The sequence below is a fragment of the Astatotilapia calliptera genome, chromosome 8 (assembly GCF_900246225.1).
Source record: "Astatotilapia calliptera chromosome 8, fAstCal1.2, whole genome shotgun sequence".
Classification (NCBI taxonomy): Eukaryota; Metazoa; Chordata; class Actinopteri; order Cichliformes; family Cichlidae; genus Astatotilapia; species Astatotilapia calliptera.
The window spans coordinates 16,147,982-16,167,420 of record NC_039309.1 but is presented as its reverse complement, the minus strand read 5'-3'; the positions used below and the strand labels follow the sequence as shown (position 1 = coordinate 16,167,420).

At 41.3% G+C, this 19,439-nt stretch overlaps 2 protein-coding genes across 2 annotated transcripts in view; both read right to left on the bottom strand.

Annotated features, from left to right (window-relative positions):
* Nucleotides 1-7,101: 7,101 nt before the first annotated feature.
* foxl3 (forkhead box L3) lies at nucleotides 7,102-9,317 on the bottom strand. The gene is made up of 3 exons (XM_026177808.1): nucleotides 9,098-9,317; nucleotides 8,177-8,345; nucleotides 7,102-7,871 (listed from the first exon to the last, which is right to left on the bottom strand). Exons 1-3 carry the CDS (start codon nucleotides 9,202-9,204, stop codon nucleotides 7,398-7,400), a joined length of 750 nt encoding a protein of 249 aa, XP_026033593.1. The 5' UTR covers nucleotides 9,205-9,317; the 3' UTR covers nucleotides 7,102-7,397.
* A 3,341-nt stretch (nucleotides 9,318-12,658) lies between these two features.
* fam20cb (FAM20C golgi associated secretory pathway kinase b) overlaps nucleotides 12,659-19,439 on the bottom strand; it is a 57,856-nt gene continuing 51,075 nt past the window's right edge. The window contains exons 5-11 of the mRNA XM_026179012.1: nucleotides 17,649-17,764; nucleotides 16,932-17,112; nucleotides 16,520-16,629; nucleotides 16,214-16,295; nucleotides 15,155-15,214; nucleotides 14,796-14,946; nucleotides 12,659-14,362 (exon numbers count right to left, since the gene is read on the bottom strand). Coding sequence (XP_026034797.1) covers nucleotides 14,246-14,362; nucleotides 14,796-14,946; nucleotides 15,155-15,214; nucleotides 16,214-16,295; nucleotides 16,520-16,629; nucleotides 16,932-17,112; nucleotides 17,649-17,764 — 817 coding nt within the window. The 3' untranslated portion in view covers nucleotides 12,659-14,245. The remainder of the gene's footprint in view (nucleotides 14,363-14,795; nucleotides 14,947-15,154; nucleotides 15,215-16,213; nucleotides 16,296-16,519; nucleotides 16,630-16,931; nucleotides 17,113-17,648; nucleotides 17,765-19,439) is intronic.

Below are 19,439 nucleotides of genomic sequence, written 5' to 3'. Positions count from 1 at the left end.
CTTTTTATTTCTTAACGCTGCCATCTTTAAAGGCCTGACCTTTCAAGCGTGATTTGTTTTTTCAGAAATGAGCTCGCTGCAGACGTCAGGCTACAAATTAGACTTTTTGCTCTCGACAATAACAAATGCAACATTAATCACAATCGTAACAAGTGTGCACTTTGATGGCCGCGTTTCAACTCGTACTGTAAATCAGCTGAATCTTAGCCTAATTTAATTAATGAGCATATGAATAATTTATTCAGCACTACTTCTTTTCCTTTGTTTTGTTTTTTTTTGTTTTTTTTTCTTAAAGATCAGTATTTTAAATCACTTTATTGTGAAAATTTTAAACGGGAAATGAGCTGTGTTAAGGGATGAGATGGGAAATTGTGCATGTTTTAGTGTTTCTGGCTTCTGTTTATGTAGTTAAGTTTTGTTTTGTTTTTTCTTGGATTGTTTTATACGTTGTTGCTGGCTTGTGTATTTAATTTGTCATGATTGGGTTTATTGGGTATGTGGATATCCTCGGCGGCTGGAAGTGGAGGATGGTAAACACATGGAGGTGTTTTATCACTGGTCTGTAGCCGTTAAAGAATTACACTACTTGTCTCATTTTGTTTCATGAAGGATACATATTGAATAGATTTTATGTATTGACCAGCACATGGGGGGGGGGAGAAACTGACACAAAGTAACTTAGTTTGGACACTTTGAACAAAGCATCATCATTGCACATTTTGAAAGGGAAGCTTCCTTTCTTCCTCCTTTATGTCTCCTTGTTTTAGTGTTATGTGTCTGTTGTGTGACGCTGAAACATTTTAATCACAGTTAATTTTTTTTTTTTTTTTTTTTTTAAACTAAGAAAGCTCCAAATGTGAGCTCAATGAATACATGTTATTCTCCTGTTTGGTTTTTTTCAGTGTGAGCTCTGTCAGTGATTTGTAACTGAACCCCAGCGTACTGATAACGTTGCCAGAGAGTCATCTCAGACCTGCTTTGCAGAAGAACAACGTGTTTCTTAGTCACTGGAATATACGAAAAGCAATGCCGATAATGGAGGCTGCGCTGTACGACTGCTAATTTTCCTCAGTTGCCTCATTTCTCTTTGTGTTGTTTGACTTATGCATGATCTCTAATAAAAGATTAGCAGTGTGATCTGCTGTGTGGTTTTTGTGTCTGCTGAAAATCCAGCACCTCAATCTCTTCCTAGAGTGCAATGGGCCCCACACTAATGGGGCTTTACCGCTGTTCATAGGGAATCCCCTCATCCCAAAACATGGCCCCTCATATTCTGCTTCAGTCACTGGAGCATTTCCTGGTCAAGAAACAAGGGTGTGTCTGTCACACAGTACACTGAAATATACAGGACGTCTTTGTAGCATTTTTACAGTGAGTGGCTAACTTAACAGTGGATTTCTCTCAGAGGCAAATGGATGTTTTTGTGTTGGAGACCTCTGGCTACACTTCACGACAAATTCACTGAAAAAATGTGGAAGACAGATATTCTAATATGGTGTAAATCGGTTATTTTTGCCAGTAGCACATACATGTGTTGGTCTCAGATGGTCATTTGTTTTGTGTGGAGGCATGTCACTACTTTGATTATGTATTTGACTGCCTTTCGAATACAAACTTAGAGTTAATTATACCACATTCACTTACATTTTTTTCCCCACATGCGTTGCCGAGGCTCTGTGTGCACAGCCACTGGGTCGGAAAGCTGAACTGAGGATCCAGTTTTCTTGGACTTAGCTGGCATTCAAATCTCCACAGACGGTTAGCTAGCACACCCTGGTGGCTGCACCGTGGAACCTCATGGCACACATGCTTGAGGTCAGGGCACAGGCAAAACCACTAAACGTCCACTTACCAAGAAAACAAACGCAAACGGTGGTCTGTTTAGCCGTATAAATTGCAGGAAGTGCTGACACAGTGCTGTGGCACGTTGTAGTTCCACTGCACGTTACAACAGTCTATCACAAACATGGTTATATGATAGCTCAGTCATTTTGCCAGCTTTATTTTAGTCCTCTTGGACCGTCAGCTCAGCAGCACTTTTGCTTTATGCCTAACTCTGGTCCCTGCAGTGATGTTGTGTAAAGTTTATCTTGAGGACAAATTCAAAATAATGAACAACCTGTGTACTCTAGGTTCAGAATATATTGTATTCCAGTAAGCTGGTATTAATCCATTTTCTCTGTACGGTTTTGTGTTTTGTTTCATAGACACTACATTAACAGTATTAAGTGTCTATGATATATGATGTCATTTTCCACATTCTCAAATCCCATTAAAACAAATGGTAAATGGCCTGTATTTATATAGCGCTTTACTAGTCCCTAAGGACCCCAAAGCGCTTTACATATCCAGTCATCCACCCATTCACACACACTGGTGATGGCAAGCTACATTGTAGCCACAGCCACCCTGGGGCACACTGACAGAGGCGAGGCTGCCGGACACTGGCGCCACCGGGCCCTCTGACCACCACCAGTAGGCAACGGGTGAAGTGTCTCGCCCAAGGACACAACGACCGAGACTGTCCAAGCCGGGGCTCGAACCGACAACCTTCCGATTACAAGGCGAACTCCCAACTCTTGAGCCACGATCGCCCACGAAAGTTAATACTTGTCTACAGCTATTAAAAAACATTACAAACTACATTGTTGCTCCTTCATTATCTGAAAAAGTCTGTCCCAGATGCTGCTGCCTTAACAGTCATTAGAGACTACTGCTGCTGAATATGGGCTCCGTAAATGCACAATTTACTCCCACTACAGTAACATTTCCTTAAAACTACAATGCCTAGCTTCTTTCTTAATTATCTTGCCTTTGCTAAAAATGACAAACATCATCTATTTTTAAATGTCTTTAAATGCTTTCATTTAATGTTTATATGTATATATATGTATGTATGTATGTATGTATGTATGTATGTATATATATATATATATGTATATATATGTATGTATGTATATATATATATATATATGAAAAAAAAAGATTTAAGTCTAATTTAGCATGTTAAGGGCTGATGTTTGGGACAGCAAATTTAAAATAAAAAAGAGAGCATTTTACCAAAAGACTTTGGAAACCAAAGTGGAAATGTTTGGCCATAATGCACAACACCACATTGGATTAAATTGCCTGATATTGACTGTCCAGCATGGTGATAGAATGGCCACATGACCCGGACACCTTGCCACATAGAGTTGACCATGAACTCCTCTGTATGCTATAGTATTGTAGAATCAGATGTGAGGCCATCTGTCCAACAGCTAAAGCTCGGCTGAAACTGGATCATGCAATAGCATGGTCAAAATTCAGACCCCAACCTGTATGAAATTTTGCATTGGGGCATTTACAGAGCTGTGCATGAATAAATACCTGCAGACCTCAATGAACTGAAGCAATGTTGTAAAGAAGAGTGGGCCAAAAATCCTCCATAGAGATGTGAGAGACTGCTAAAAGTCAAATCATGCAATCATCATGCATTCTGCATTTTAGCTCAGTTCTTGTGAAATAGATAATGATCCAGTGTAATATGCCATGTGTTGTTGTTCATGTGAGTTTCTGTTTAAATGTAAAACCTCATAAGAACCAGATGAAGTTTTTTGTTATGTCCTCATACATAAAACCTACCTAGCATACTTGGGTGCAATGCAATGCACCTACTTATTAGTGCTACAAAACAAGCGTATAAATCGGAAGAATTTAACTCATCAAAAAGCTTCCAAAGGGACCAGCAGCACTGTGGCTCAGCAACTGGAATAAGCAGAGGTGAGGCCTTGCAGACAGCAATCGGCAAAGAGCTCCCCGTGTACTGGCACACTTACAGCAGACACACCCCTAACTTGAAACCCTGACAAAAATCTGAGAAAGCGATTAAAGACACCCGGTGGTTATTTAACAGGGGCGGGGTGGATTAGGTATAGAAACCAAAGATATTTTTATGCAGCCTGAAATCAGACGTTTAAGCCTGTGGGGATTGACTTACTTTTGGAGCCAGCCACAAGTGACACTTAAAGTAACTGCAGCTTTGGCCACTTTATCATTGCTTCTCTTTTTTTTTTTAATTTTAGCACAAGAGATCGGTGTTTGGAGTGCTAAAAATAACAGCTTTAAATAGTACCTTAGTTAGGTTTAAAGTGTTGCTAAACCGCTGTATCTGAACACATTGTTCTCGGCTATGTCAAAATGCGCCCTGTTCTTTTTTATTTGTGCAATTTGTGCATATTTGTGCCTCCAACCAAACCTTTAACCCCCGCTGTCCCCAAAACTTCACTTAACTTGGCATGCATGCCACATGAGAACTGACATATTTAAACAGATATCTGGAAGATTCATGGCTTGCATTTTCATTAAAATGTCAAGCCCTTTACTACATTAAATTGCCTATTTTCCATTTTCTTTCCAAAAACCCTCCCGGTCACTTCCAGTCCTCCCACTTCTGCTGTATTCCTAGAAGGGGCATGCAGCCGAAATATAAACACGTCTCCCAACTGCAGCTGATTGACACGATATGTTGATTTTCTCATTGCTGACACTCACTTGAAGACATTTGAAAATAATAGCATATTCCAGTCTTAAAGCAGCTCTGCACACGTCACGAAACGACAAAAGGCAGAGGTGTGTGTATGTGCAGGTCCTCGGGCTATTTCACTGCTTTTCATTAGTTAGTATACCCTAATATGTCTTGGAAGTGTTTGCCCCACAATTCATTTGCACTTCTGCAACCATAGCTCAAGGAGAGTTTAGACAGTATGGTGCAAAATGCATTTAGATCAAAACACCTAAATTCATCTCCAATCCCATAATTCCCACCACAGCCTCAGTGAAATCCAGTCGCTGCGAACACTCAAGATTAAATGACCTATTTGTGTTTATAATTCACTTGTTACTGATGTTGCAGACCAGTGGTTTCCCAATTTCCTCTACCTGCAGTTCCACTGTTTCTCGCCCTCAGCTGCTCATTTCACCTGGCAGTACGGGCATAATGAAGTTTCAAACAAAATCGTACTTTGTAAATGGAAAATATTGTGGAATTAATTATAAATGACTGGTGCAAAATATTAAAAAGACTGAATGAGGCAAAGAGACGGATTCAGATATTATTATTTAATAGAGGCCATTCATTGGGACACCGCGCCAGTAGCTACACTTTCATATATTCACTGACAACATAATATGTGCATTGACTTTTCGGGCCTCACTGGTGCCTTTCTCTTTCCTCAGACTCCCTTAGCCTTGAAGCACTTTATGCTAAGTTAATTTACCCAAATATATCCGCGGCATCACGGCAGCCGCCTCAACATCAACAACTTTGTTAATGGAAACTTGCTGATCCATAAACGTTTGTGCCGCCACAGACTTTTTGCTGGGGGGCAGCTCACGTATGAATGTTAAAAACCATACAGATCGATGAGGGGCATTTGCAAAAGAGGCATAAGGTGTGTTTAATTATAACTGCGTCAGGGGTTTGTGGGTGTGCGCATGCTGCTGGGGGTGGTGTTGCCGTTTAAGCTTCAGAAGCAAGGGGGGTCTGGTATTTAAATAGGGTCACTCTTGGGCCTCACCTTGCAAGTGTTATGCTATATTAAATGCCACTCATGTTAAGTGTGTTGAAACCCTCCTTTGATGTAGTCAAGACATAATATAAAGGTTAAATTGAAAAATGTCCCCTTCCACAGCGCAGGAACATGCCATGATTGATCTCTCTTGTATAGGAAAGAAATGTTAGGCAGACCTGTTTAGTTAGGCCTCCTTTAAGTGTATGAATACAATATGCTGTAATAAGTGAGTGGATTAGAATTTAAGTGTCAGTCAATCAGGATTTCAAAAGGTCAGTGAAAACAGAATTTGCAAAATGCAGGCTGAAATTAGGTTTAAAATAACTGAATTCCAGCAGAACAGGCTTACTTGACAGCAGACACTTATCATAGTTGGGAAACCTTAGCTATTACTAATTACATTAGCAATGGTGCTAATCTAGTGCTTGTTTTTAACCCTTAAAAAAACATTTAAAAAATGCATATTAAATGTAAGCAGGTTTTGAGTGTACATACAGATAAACTGACCAATTAAAATGGACAGAAATCGGTGTCACGGATGCCAACAATCTACACAATGACTATCCAATGATCATCCTGTCTCCTGATAGGGTGTAGCATGTTAGCACGCTAACATTTAGCCTACTTAGCAACATAAAACTACGGAATACAATTATTATTTAGTGGGTATCAAAGCAATAAATGGAATATAAAATCAAGTTAAGTTTTTTTTAAATAGTATATGAATCAAATTTAAGTGTATGAAATTGGGTATTTGTAATCTGGATTTGTTTAGAACACAAAGGATCCTGAAGCTAAAGCTAATTTGAGTCTAGCACTTACTTATTTACACCTATATGTCTTTCCGTGGTTATACTAAGGCCTGTCTGTAACTAAAAGAAAGACATTTTTTAGAGAGTTCACACGAGATTTTTTGAAAAAAAAGAGAAAAAAAAGAAAAGAAAAGATGCTCAAAAATAAATGTTTTTTTAATCAATATAAAATTAATTTGAAAAATGTTAACATTTCAACCAGAAATGTAATATACTTATTATTATGTTTTTACATGGATGTTAGAGCTTCTCTGATCAGATCAGTTTTTATGTAGAAAATAATAAGATAATTTATTAATTGAAGGTATTAAAAAATACCTATATTAATAAACAAAATATTTCAAAATATTTTGGGGATTAGTATTATTATCATTATTGTTATTTTCTTTTTGGGTAGGGATTTCAGATTGAGCTGGGGTGTAAATAGAGAAAAACAAATTGTGTAAGCCACATTAAAGGGTGTAAAAAAAAAGGGAAACGCTTCAAAGAACAAACCATACAATTTTGGGTTTTTTTCCCCCTTTATATCAACTTTTGATCTGAACATAATCCAATAATTTCCTTTGTCTGATCCACTTTAAAGCAGTTTTACACACATCATAATTGTGCTCACAATTTCTGTGTATATACAGACAGACAAAAATCTATAAATGGTAAATGGCCTGTATTTGTATAATGCTTTACTAGTCCCTAAGGACCCCAAAGTGCTTTACACATCCAGTCATCCACCCATTCACACACACATTCACACACTATAAACCTAGTCTATGTCAGCACTAGACACCACAGACAGTATAATGATAATATCCTTTGCTGAAAGTTCAAAGTTAATCTCTTGGATGAATTCCCACATGTATTCTTAGACTTTTCGTTTAGATTCCACCACACAATACTGTACCTCCTTATTTTGTTTCTGCATTTACATTTTCAAGTAAAATTCCTCTTGGAATTCCTGTCCTCAGATGTCCTTGTACTTCCCAGTTTTAGACACAGACCGTGATGAAATAAGTTTAATGTCTGCTTCCCTCTCCTCTTACAGAGTCCAGAAGTGCAGGTTCAGGTGCTGTGGCTCCAGAACGTGTATTGGCGGCCCTGGGGGCCCTATATGCACGGGGCCATGGGAGGATCTAAGCCCAGACAGGGGCGGATCTGGAGTGGATAGGATGTAGTCAATGCTGAACTTGATCTCTGACTCTGGTTTCCCTTGCTGGGTGGGGTTAGGGATAAGGTGGTTATGTTGGGGACCGGGTCTTGGTCTCTCGGGGTTTAATGGGCAGAGGGTGGATTCGGGCTCAGGACGTCGAGCTGAGGGCGTGTGCTGGTTGCTGTGGCTCTCCAAAGAGTGGAAAGGGCTTTCTCTGGAATCACGGAGGCCAATTTTCATGTTTCTCCGGCGTCTGCGACGGCGAAAGTTGCCGTTTTCAAACAAATCGAGCATGGATTCACAGCCAGTGGCAAAAGTCCAGAAGTTTCCCTTTCCCTTCTCATTGCCCTCAGTCCGAGGAACCTGCGGAAAATAAGACAAAATATGTCCTTATTTACTATAATAATAATAATAATTATTATAATGATAATTGCAAAAGTAATTCTGCTGCTGTAATAGAAGGAACACATCTTCTGTCCTTTATCAGGAAAGTAAAAAATATGTATACGGAAGCTTCTTAATCATGACAACAGAATTGAATAGAACTAAAACCAATGATGCAAATAACTGATGATTTCTTTCTTGAAAAAGCCTGATGGAAACTAAAAATCTGTGTGTGAGATGCACCATTTTTAGTTCTCCCTGCACGCTGTGCTGTAGGTCCTTACCTTGATGAAACAGCTGTTGAGAGACAGGTTGTGTCTGATGGAGTTCTGCCAGGCTCTCTGGTTGGATCGGTAGTAGGGGAATCTCCTCATGATGAACTCATAGATGCCGGACAGAGTGACCCGTTGGTCGGGGCTCTGCTGGATAGCCATGGCTATCAGAGCGATGTAGCTGACACACAAACACACACGCAAACTTTCATTAGGTGAAACATAGTAAGACGAAAAGAGGCAATCAAATGGGGAGAAGAAAAAATATTGACAATATTTTGTCAATATGTAAAAAAAAAAAATTCAATATATTCAATATTTTATCTTTGATATTTTATCTTTCATATTTTATCTTTGATTTTGATTTCATTTATTTTACAAAGATCAGAAAGTACATAGATCTTCTACTTGACCCTTTTTAGCAATGATTCTGTTAAAACAACAGTAATTTATATTGGAGAATAATAGTACTGTAAGCACCAATCATAGAAGGCTGTGAGCTCAACAAGACAAAATATAGTTTGTTTTTTCAGCGGTGCTGAAAAATAAATTTAAAAAATCCCCAAAAAAGAAGTCTGGTTTATTTTTCTGAGAAACATTTTGAGTATTATAATGAACTTCACTTTAAAGTTGCAGTTCTAGTTAAATTAAACCAGGTTATCATCAGTTTTGTGTCAGATTCGTAGCACTGGGGAAATAAAAACAACAACAAAAAAACACAAGGCATTTTTCTAAGTAGCATTTTGTCTAACGACCTATTATTAAACTGCTTTTCTATGACTTTACATTGTAAAGAGAGACAAAAAGTCCCACTGGAAAACTGAACTGGACCTAAATGTAAAATATGTCTTTTTGTGTGTATGATTGTGTGTATAATGACTAATACACAAAAAATGGGGGAAAAGAAAAAGATTTATTAATAACCCTCCATACCTGTATGCCGGTCTGCACATTTTCTTCTCTTCGTCCGTGCTGGAAGAAGGGTATCCGTCACCATCGTAGTTGAAACAGTTGAAGGGGTAGTGAGAGTTGTCAAACATATCTACACTTTGACAAGTTTGACGTGTAATCCGAGGTGTTTGGCTCCTCTGAGTGTCCTGGCCAAGGCCCAGCAGCAACACCCTGTCCTGCTGCTCTGCTCTGCCACCATGCTCTGCTCAGCCGGCTGACACTCACTCCGAGCCCTGCTGATGATGGCTGCCTCCAGCCCCCCCCCCCCCTCCCTCTTTCCCTCCCCTCCTGGTCCCAGCTGCTCTCCAGGAACTGCTGCTGATCTCGAAACTCGCAGCCTCCTCTTACGAGGTCTTTGAACCCTTGCGACCCTCCGTTGTAACACCAGTATTTTCGGCAACCTCTTGAAAAGAACGCTTTTCCCCACCTTTCTTGTTTTTATTTTTGGGTCAGGGCCTGTTTCTAAGCCAGTCCCCTACCTCTGATCGCCGTTTGTTTACACACTCTGCTTTAAGTGGTGGGTGTAGCACTCAAAATCTATGCAAACTCAGATGTAAATCATGCACCTGACTACACTGCAACAGTGTTGCTACAACACAGAGTAGTAGTTGACTTTTCAGAATAATGACTGGAGACTTGAAAGCACATGAAAGAGAATTATAGCTAAGGAGTTATAATATATACTATCTAAACTATATATTATACAGCAGAATGTTTCTCTGTATCAAAACTTGCACTCTACCTTTACCCCTAACCTCCACTCAGTTGTCCTGCATCTGGACACAGCCAGAGATGATGGATGCCCTGCAGGGTATTAAAATCTTTCAAATTTACACTCCCAGATTTTTCCTTGTAATCTCCAGCCCCATCTGACACAGACAAGCGGCATCTTGCGGCTCATTTTGGAGCAATGATACATATTCTCCATCACTTATTAGCAGACCAGTGTGTAAAATAAAGTTTAAATGTAACTCACTTCCAATCATGTAGGACAAATCGACAGCTCCTGGTTGGGGAACTAGTAAAGTGCAACTTTAGGTTTTCAGGTGAGCTTGGCTGTGTTTACTCACTCCTGCGCGCTCACGCAGAGCCGCCACGTTACAGTGAGAATAACGTTGCTGTGAGCGAGACTCAGAAGAGACCGTCAGCTGTCACTGCAGCTTGACAAGTCTTGCGACTCGTGCACAATCATATAAAATCAGTGCAACCTTCTGCTAAGCTCTTGCTGTGCTGATGCAGTCCACCCAGCCTCTCGCTGTACCCGGAGAGAACATACACAGGACAGACTGCTCCTCTCCCCCCTCCCCACCTTCAGCAGGATTCTGGGTGGTCTGCAGGGCTCGAAGGCCGCCTTCATGTTTTATTTTGCTTCTTTTTATAGCTTAATCTCTCCAAATGTACTTAAAAAAGCAAAGCCCAAATCAACAAACAAAATCCTTTGCATCTTTGTTTTCTTTTTCTCTCCGTTAACTCTTTAGGGTGCATGTGTGTGTCCACTCTGGCAGACTTTTTAGCCAACAACGGGAAGTATTGTAGATGCTATCTATAATGTTCTTTAATGGCCATAAATTGTTTCCGTGTCTTTAAAACAGGGAGATGTGTATTCTGAAGGGCTCTTAACGGGGCAATTGGAGCTCTCCTGTGGGGCGACAGAGGCCGGGAAAACAGCCCCAAGGTCCGCCAAGCCTCTGTGTGTGGCCTTTCTGCTGTTGGAGTCACATATAGGTACGCTGGTGCGTACGCACAGACGTTAAAGCAGTGCTTGTGTTTATTTCTGCCGGCTGATCGAGCAGCTGAAAGGTCAAAACCGTGCTTAATTTTCTTGGAAAAAAACGTTGTTCTTTAGTCTTCATCCACAAAAGGATTCACAGTTTTGAAGTGAAGGTAAAAGCAAGATTAACCCTTGACGGTCAGTGTAAGGTGCTGAGCAGCAGATGCCAAGGCGGCACCTTTGTCTCATTAACAAATGTCCTTAAGCAAGTAAAGATATTGCTCTAAAACCTTTTTAATGTCCCCTCGTGTTTTTTTTTTAATTGTATGACTGATTTGAGCTCATTCAGGAGTAGAGCCAAGAAGAAAACGCAGAGCAGTTCAAACATGGCTGTAAACAGGACCGACGGAAGAAAAGGGGCGCAGAGGAGGAGAAGGAGAGGTCACAGTATCAGGCTGGTTTGAACTGAGATCTGATAAGCACCTCGTGGCTCGCTCCCATGACTAGGCTTCCTCTGGCGTCCTGTCTGCGGCCGGCCGCGGTGATTACGGCCCTCAGTAGTTCTCCTCTGGTCACTCTCTGTCCCTCTGATGGTTGTCTCAGATGCAGCTTCCTCCATTCATCACTCTGTCTGCCTCGTTCTGCGTATCTGCGTGTGCGTGCATGCATTTATGTAAACCAACCGAAGAGCCTTTCCGGGGGCTGTTCTGTGAGGAAAGGTTATCAAAACACAACCGTGCACTGGGAACTGTAAACATGGTTATGCACAGATCTGAGGCTGAGGGCCATTTTCTTTTGCACTGCACTGTGCAGCCATCCTCACTGCCACCACCTGACAAATTACACTGGATGATGTGGAGCTCTTCAGTATCACAGGGGTGCCGATTTTCCCCTTTTTAATCTGGCTTTTAACTGTATTTTCAGAAGTATTAGAGCTTGTCTTACTGATGAATACCTGCAAAGCAACAGTTAAACCCCTGTTTTTTCTACAATAGGAAATTCAGTTTTTTACATTGAGTTTACAGTAAAATAAATCTTACACATGTATTTATGTTTTTTACAATTTAAGCTCAAAGAGTCATGTTGATAGATTTCATTCATTAAATAGAGCAGCATTTCTTTTGTGTAGTAAAACTGAGATGCGCTGCTGAAATTGCACCTCTTATTTATATTGAGACGTTTCAGGGATGAAATATACAACTACACTTGTTTACACTCACAGAACTGTGTTTTTATTGGTCTGACCCACTTAAGTGTTTGTGGCACTTGATGTAAAATGAGTTTTACATCTCTGATCAAGAGGAACTGCAATTTACCCACTTCTGCCTTGGCTTCAAATAAATTTACTAACTTTCACAGGTCTCGCAAGTTTGGGGAAATGTTTGGGGCATTTTCAGGTAAAGTACCAACCAAGGAACATTTGCACATTTGTAACGAGTTCTGAAGATTTTTAAATGTTGTTGAAGCACATTATGTGTTTCGTGTAACATGAAAAGGAACAGAAATTACTCCCACAAAACCAAAGGATCCACATTAAAGTTGAACGGGCCAAATCTAATCCAATATCCTATCCTAACTATCCTGAGGACTGAAGGTCAGAAGAAAAAGAGAGAGCTCAGAAAGCTGCGAGGCACTGAGACGGATGAGGAGGTTCACTCTTCTTCTCGAGCTGAGTCAAAATGATCTGGCTCACTAAAAAGAGACGGAAGAGTGCTTTCATATGATTTGTTTAATGACATTTCACATTACGTTGCTTGCTTTGCTTTAGAGAATGAAAAAGACACATTGTTACTGTCAGGAAGAAGTGTGTACGGAGGAAAAAAAGACTCAAATTATGCTGATTTTGTTTTATTGCACTTTTACCATGATGCAAAGAAATTCAAGATAAAATCCACAGAAACGATGAGCGGAATAAAAACAAAAAGAAAGGAAAAAAAAAGAAGCATTTTCACTTCAAGGACACCATCTAAGGTTCTCCGTTGATCCACCCATACATCCATACACACTGTACCGCCCTGACACAGGACTATGGAAACTTAATAAAAACCCCTTATGGAACAGATGGAGTCAGCACACATATGTAGACCTCTGTGTCTTATCTATAGCTCGTACCCAGGAGGAGCTTAACCCTTTCTGCTATGAATCCAGACATTCAAGTATTTCTATCATTGCACAGGCACTAGATTTTTCCTAATGTAATATATTAAACTTTCAGCCAGTGACTGAATCATCGACATCAACAGTTAAGCTATGTGCTGCTGGTAATGAATGAAATATACATCCTGAAAAATAATCTCTCCACAACAGCAACATCTGGACATCAAATATATATTACAAAGAAACATTAGTGTCACATTTGGCTTTTGGTACCATAACTCTAACCGCATTTCTGTTGCGCTGAAGGCAATAAAGTTGGGGGAACAAAAAAAAATTGTAAATGCTGTAAACACAGGTGGCGATGTGTGGTGCCTGTAAAATGGGACTGCCAGTACCCGGCAGCTGGCCACCCTTTTCCCACGTGCTCAGGTTGCCCTCTTGTGGACAAATTAAGGAAATTCAGCTTTAGGACAAAGAAAAAAGGAAAAATATGTTACTGATTAGTATTCATTTTGAACAATAAATAATAAATACTCTCTTAAGGACATGTAACATTTATGGGCAATAATTCATGGGCTAATCCAGGAGTAAACCTGTACTCCACTCCAGTCGAATATTTTTCATCGTCCAACTATGAGATGCTGAAACGGCTCAGCAGGAATAAAGTTAAAAAATAAAAATCGCAGCAAATCAATATCATTTTCATAATGACGATAACAGGAAGTCCCCTTCTACCTCTTCCAGCCACCCTGATTGATTAACCATAATGCTTGCAATATTCAACAGCAGGTAGAAACACATAATTCAGCATGTGAAGAGGAGGGGGCCGGATTCTTTTACGAGTCCCTCGGAATTCACTGAATTCAAAAAAACAGGTCCTGAACCAGAAAGGCGAGAGAAGGCGTCCTTTGCAAGACTTTAGCGGTTTGGTTGGTCGGCGGGGTCGGCTGTGGTGGTACACTAAACTCAGGGTTGGATTTTTCAAAGGAGTCTAGGTGGTGGGTTCGGTTCTGCTAAGCCCCGGATCGGTCCAGAAATCTTCAGCATGTCTCGGGCATCAGTACAGTTACAAGTTATTGCACTGTTCTTTTTTTCAGTGCTATCCAGCAGGCGTCCTCTTCTGCGCAGCCTATTACCTCGGGCAGGTGGGCTTTCCTGTAAGTTCAGCAGAATTTAAGCCCTCGGAGAAATTAAGCACAGATGGAGTTCATCTGCGTTACAGGATTCCAGTTCAGTTTAAAGGTAGACTGGGTTTGGTCCGTCCAGCCTCAAATCTCCAGGTAGTCAGTCCAAGTCCTGCCGCCAAGCGCCCCCCGCGGCAGCTACCTCCTTCTCGGGCCGTTGTGGGCGTGGTCTGTCCCTTGGTATCCCTGGAGGTCGTCCTCCACCACGTAGCTGTATCCCTCCTTTTCGATGCAATCTGACAGCACATTTAGCACCTGGTGACGAGAAAACGCCAAGCTTTTAGTACACGGTGAGCTTTTTTGTAACCACTACGTACTGACTAGCTTTTCCAAGAACAAGAGCACAGTGACACCACTCTCAGACCTCTGTGGTACTGCTGATGACTCGTCAAAGAGCCGAGACTTCCAGTTCGTGATCTCTTATTGTTTATGAATGAAAAGAAACGAGGGAAAATCTGGGATTAAGAATTTGAGACTGCATTTAAGCAAATGTGTTCCTCTTTTGTCCTCCAAACACACTTTCTACTGGTCAATGACTCCCGGAAATCAAAGTCTTCAGTCACTTCTAGCTGCTGAAAAACATTAAGTAATTATCAAATGAATGTGTTTACTGACTGTTTATAGTTTCAATTTATTACATTCAATAGACAATCCCAAGCAAACTGCTTTATGAGTGTGAAGCACTGACCTGGCGCAGTCGTCGGTCCATGGCGTCCAGATGTGGCTGGATGAGGATGGGAGAGAGGCGGTCCCTCACCAGGGACTCTGCCATGAGCACAGACAGCTTGTATTCTTCCTTAGCCAGCAGCTGCAGTCGCAAGTGGGTAGACTTCCTTACCCTGCAGAAAGAGAACAGCCGGGGGAAAAAAGAGTCAGCGCTGCCACACGCTTTACATCTCTGCCTCTGCTCAGCAACACTCACACCAAAATACAACAACACCCCACGTGCACCTTTACTAGCCTCATGCAGATTATAATTTTTAAATAGGTTTTTTTTCCTTCTATATTACACTATCCTTCCAGAACTATCAAAAATGAAGACCTCACCTGCAGCACTGGTTCAGTGGCACCAGGATGGACAGCTCATCATGCGAGTGTTTTCCAAAGCTGGGATGGAAAAGCATAAATAAGTGTGCAAAATGGGATGTGGTTCCAGATTTCTGTGCATCATGTCCACAACACCTGAGCATTCTTTTTTTGTTTCACTTATTTGGTTTAATTTGAATGGCCAGAAAAAATTCAACATAGCCTGTTACGATTTTCCTTAATTTATGTGTATACTGTTGCAATGGTGGATGCTCACATTTCATATACGAGCAAGTTTTAAATATGAAATCAAGTCTTATGAGCCAAAAGACGAAACTTCAAAGCGATATAAATTTTTTCAGCTTACGACAGTTTTTTTAAATTACATTTTTTGTTTTTTATGATGTCATTGAGAGCTGATATCCCTTATTCCTTATCTCAGATATACAGCGCTGTTTGTGGAGCTCCAGAGATGCTAACAGTTAATTATGCAAAGCTGCTCTAGTAGAGTCCAGAACTGAAATCATGGTGTCATAAATTAGTATAAGGACTTTAAACATCCATCCATTTTCTTCTCCTTATTCAGGGCCAGATCGCAGGGGGCCACAGCTTAAGCAACGAAGCTCAGGGCGTCCTCCCGATAGGACATGCCCGATACACCTCACTCTAGAGGCAGTCAGGAGACATCATTGTTAGATAGCCAAACCACCTCGACCGGCCTACTGTGAGACCCTCTCAAATGACTGCACAACCTCAAACTAAGCGAGAGTTCAGCTGCCCTTTGGAGCACGCTCATTTATGACGCTTGTATCTGTGATCTCATTATTTCGGTCACTACCCAAAGCTCGTGATCATAGGTGAGGGTAGGAATGTAGATTAACCAATAAACTGACAGCTTTGCTTTTACGCTCTGCTCTCTCTTCACCACGATGCACCAGCGCAGCGTCTGCATCACTGCAGCCAAGCCCTCCTTCATGAACAAGACCCCACGATACTTAAACTCCTCTATTTAGAGCAACAACTCATCCCTGACCCGCAGCGGGCACTCACCCATTCTAAACTAAAGCTGCACTGACTCACCCTCTGCCATTGTCTAGATGGATGATGAAGGTCTCATTTCCAAACTTTTCAAATGTCTCATAATGGTGGCGATCCATGTTTCCTGTTAAGAAAGAGGAAAACAAAAAACAAATCAGCTAGTGGATGTTATGATATATGAGTAATATACCTGCTTATAAGGCTACATACTGTATAAAAGTACAAAAAAATAAAAACCACTGATGGCAGTAGAGTCGTGGATGATAACGTTCGCTCGACTGAACACTAAACAATCCGACTTTTCGGTGTTGGTAGAAAACTGATTCTCGTCTTATGTCAGACACTCACCCATGAGGAAGTCAAAGATGGTCATGTCCATAATGTCCAGCAGTCGTGTGCCGCTGTCATAAGGTGGAGTCTGTTTGACCTCCTCACAGTAGTCTGGGTCCACCTCCCATCTGAAGAAACGTTTAATACTTTTAATTTTTTTGCATCTGATTTGGAAAAATGTCTTTTAAACCCATTTCCCTTTTATGCTATGTACTTTTAGATCTAAGCGTTTTTTTCCTGCGTCGTAATAAGATTGAAATTAATGCTGTATAGCCAGCATTGACCTCTTGCACAGCTCTTACGAATTCATGCTGCTGGTAACTGTCAGTGACTTCAATAAACACCTCCTGATGCAGTGAATCGCTCAGTATTTGCTTCTACTGAACGCGTGCGAATGCAAGAGTGTCTGAACACGGGATCGACGTCTTACTCTGCCTTCTTCCGTTTGTGGTACGAGCGTCTCCATGGGTTCCTCCAGGTCTTGCGTTTGGCAAGGGCCAGATCCGGGAGGAAGGCGGCCAGAGATCCTTCTATCTGGTCAGGTTTACCACACAGAGCGTGCTCAGTGGAGCAGTAGTAGGAACACTCTCCATAGAAGCACACATTGTTGGCTAAAAGTCAGAAAAATAAAAGCAAACACATTCATATACTAATACTCTGATCAGCCACTCAGTGCTAAATACTTAAAGAGTCACTGCACTCTTCTTCTCTTTTTGTCAGTCGGTCCACATATATTTAAAGACCATTTTCCACCCGATTGAAATTACCTGGGGATGCTCGCTGACCTGTATTAATTGCTGAGATTGTCAGTAATTTTAATCCAGTGACAATTTTGCTCGTGTATAATATGTAAAGCTGCATTGCTAATTAACTGTCGTGCTTTGGCACAAGGTAAAGTCCCCTGATAATACTAATCCCATGCAAATGAATATCACAGCAATTCAGGCCAAAAGACTTGCTCTACATTATGATCAAGGAGGTGCTTGATTTTTGCTGTGCTTTTGCATTTTTTGAGGGGGGATGTTAAAAAATCTTTCAAGGTGTTCTTCTGACATCAACAATTCAGATCATCAGCAGACGTTTGGGAAACTGCACATGGACACGAGCGGTTTTTGGAAGAGAAGCTAAAAATAGTCTAGATGTGTACCTGGTGAAATGAAGAAGGTCCTCCAGAGCTTTTTATCTCGTGTAACATCGCGGATCTCTTTTGTCATGTTAGCTAGTCGGCCGGCTACAGGAGGGACACGACGGAAGTCCAAGATCCTACAGGATGGAGACAAATACTCAGGGTCATTTGACTTCAGTGGCAGCCCACCAAAAAAGTATGAAAGCGATGAGTGCACGCGTCCAAACAAAAGATGCATTAACCGTGGTTATTTGGATCTGGACCGTTCATCAACAGTGTTGGTAGTTGCAGTAATTGCAACAAGACACAGGTCATTATTTTAACCTAATGTTTCACTCTATGCATGGACTATAATAATATAAGCAACAACTGAGTCATAATTGAGTAAAATCTAAAAGCACAAATGTGATTTAGTTAGTTCAACTTTTACTGTCAAACATCAACCTACAGGCCAGAATAGGGCTGCCAAAGGATACCAGATGACCCCTCCCTTCATTGTCCTTTGAAAATCTGCAGTGTATTGAACTTCTATGTGTGAACAGCAGCAACAGGGACCAGCTGTTTGTAATGCAGAAAAGCTTTTTCACACCAAATGGGAGGTGAACTTACAATCCCTCACTTAGAGGAATCACTACTTCATCCGTTATGCCACTGGAGCGAAATACCTGTACTGTCATAGAGAAACCTTATGTGATTGAACCTCACTACCAGAAGGGGGCACTGTGACACAAGTACCAGACAGTTAAGTCACATGCTGGTAAACCTCCCTGTGGTTTTCATGTGGCTGTGGTCCTACATTAAGCTATTTTTTAACTTCAGTGCAGCTTTTTATTGCCTTAATATGCTGAGAGATATAAGTTTCCAGTGCATTCTAATCTATTTCTGGGTTTGTGTTTTTGCATCATTTGACTGGAAACCAGCCCAGATGCGCATTTGAGAAAGGTTTAATATGGCGTGAATGTCTTCCTGCATGTATGCAGCCACCCAACTACAGCACCAGCATGGGCTCTTTAAAAATTGATACCTCTGACAACACCTAATGGCCAAAGCCCGAGGGCAGGGAGACACGAGGAGACAGACTGATTAAATGAAATGAAGGCGCGGGAATGAGAGAAGAGAGATGCAGCGATATGGGAGAACAAGCCCATCATACAAATGATGCCATCAAGTGTGTTGGCGGGTGCAGTGACACAGACACGTGCAGTCTCTTTCCTGCTCTCTGTCAAAGAGACAGAAGGACACAGGATGCGGTGTTGTACGGTGCTGTTTGGCCTGCTGGGCCTGGGCTTGCTGCCATGCTAAAGGGAACAGCTAGTGCTGGCTTCTGCCTTATTTATCGCTCACACACATTTTCTTCCATCTTCGTCCCCTCTGATAAGCCCAATTCCCACAGTGCCCATTTCAAACTTGCGTTATATTTAGTTTGGGTTTAAGAGAACCTGCTAGAGCCATGAAATGAACAACAGTGGGAATCGCTGCTTCCCATATTCCCAGCTGAGAAAATGTATAAGACCCAAGTGGGTCTCGTGAGATTGGGGCTTATATGGTTTAATATTTTAAGGTCACATTTGGCCTTGTATGACTTTAAATCTGCTGACTACCTAATGCAGCACTTCCCAGTTAAATCCAATCACATTATTAATGATGCCTAAAGCAGTTTAGCCCATATAGGAAAAGTCATTGTCAGTGTTGGTGTGTGTATGCGTGTGCGCGGCTGTGCTAGTGATGCTTTAAAAGTGCCTGTGCGTGTGTGTGTGTGTCTGTGGGCCCCCCTGGGAGGCAGTGTAGCCTCAGCCTCTGCACCAGCAGCAG

Coding starts and splice junctions, on each gene's coding strand:
- foxl3 (XM_026177808.1), bottom strand. CDS start 9,204: ATGTTTGACAACTCTCACTACCCCTTCAACTGTTTCAACTACGATGGT. Junction 8,346..9,097: donor ATGTGCAGACCGGCATACAG/GTATGGAGGGTT, acceptor TTTGTGTGTCAG/CTACATCGCTCTGATAGCCA. Junction 7,872..8,176: donor TCAACAGCTGTTTCATCAAG/GTAAGGACCTAC, acceptor TATTTTCCGCAG/GTTCCTCGGACTGAGGGCAA.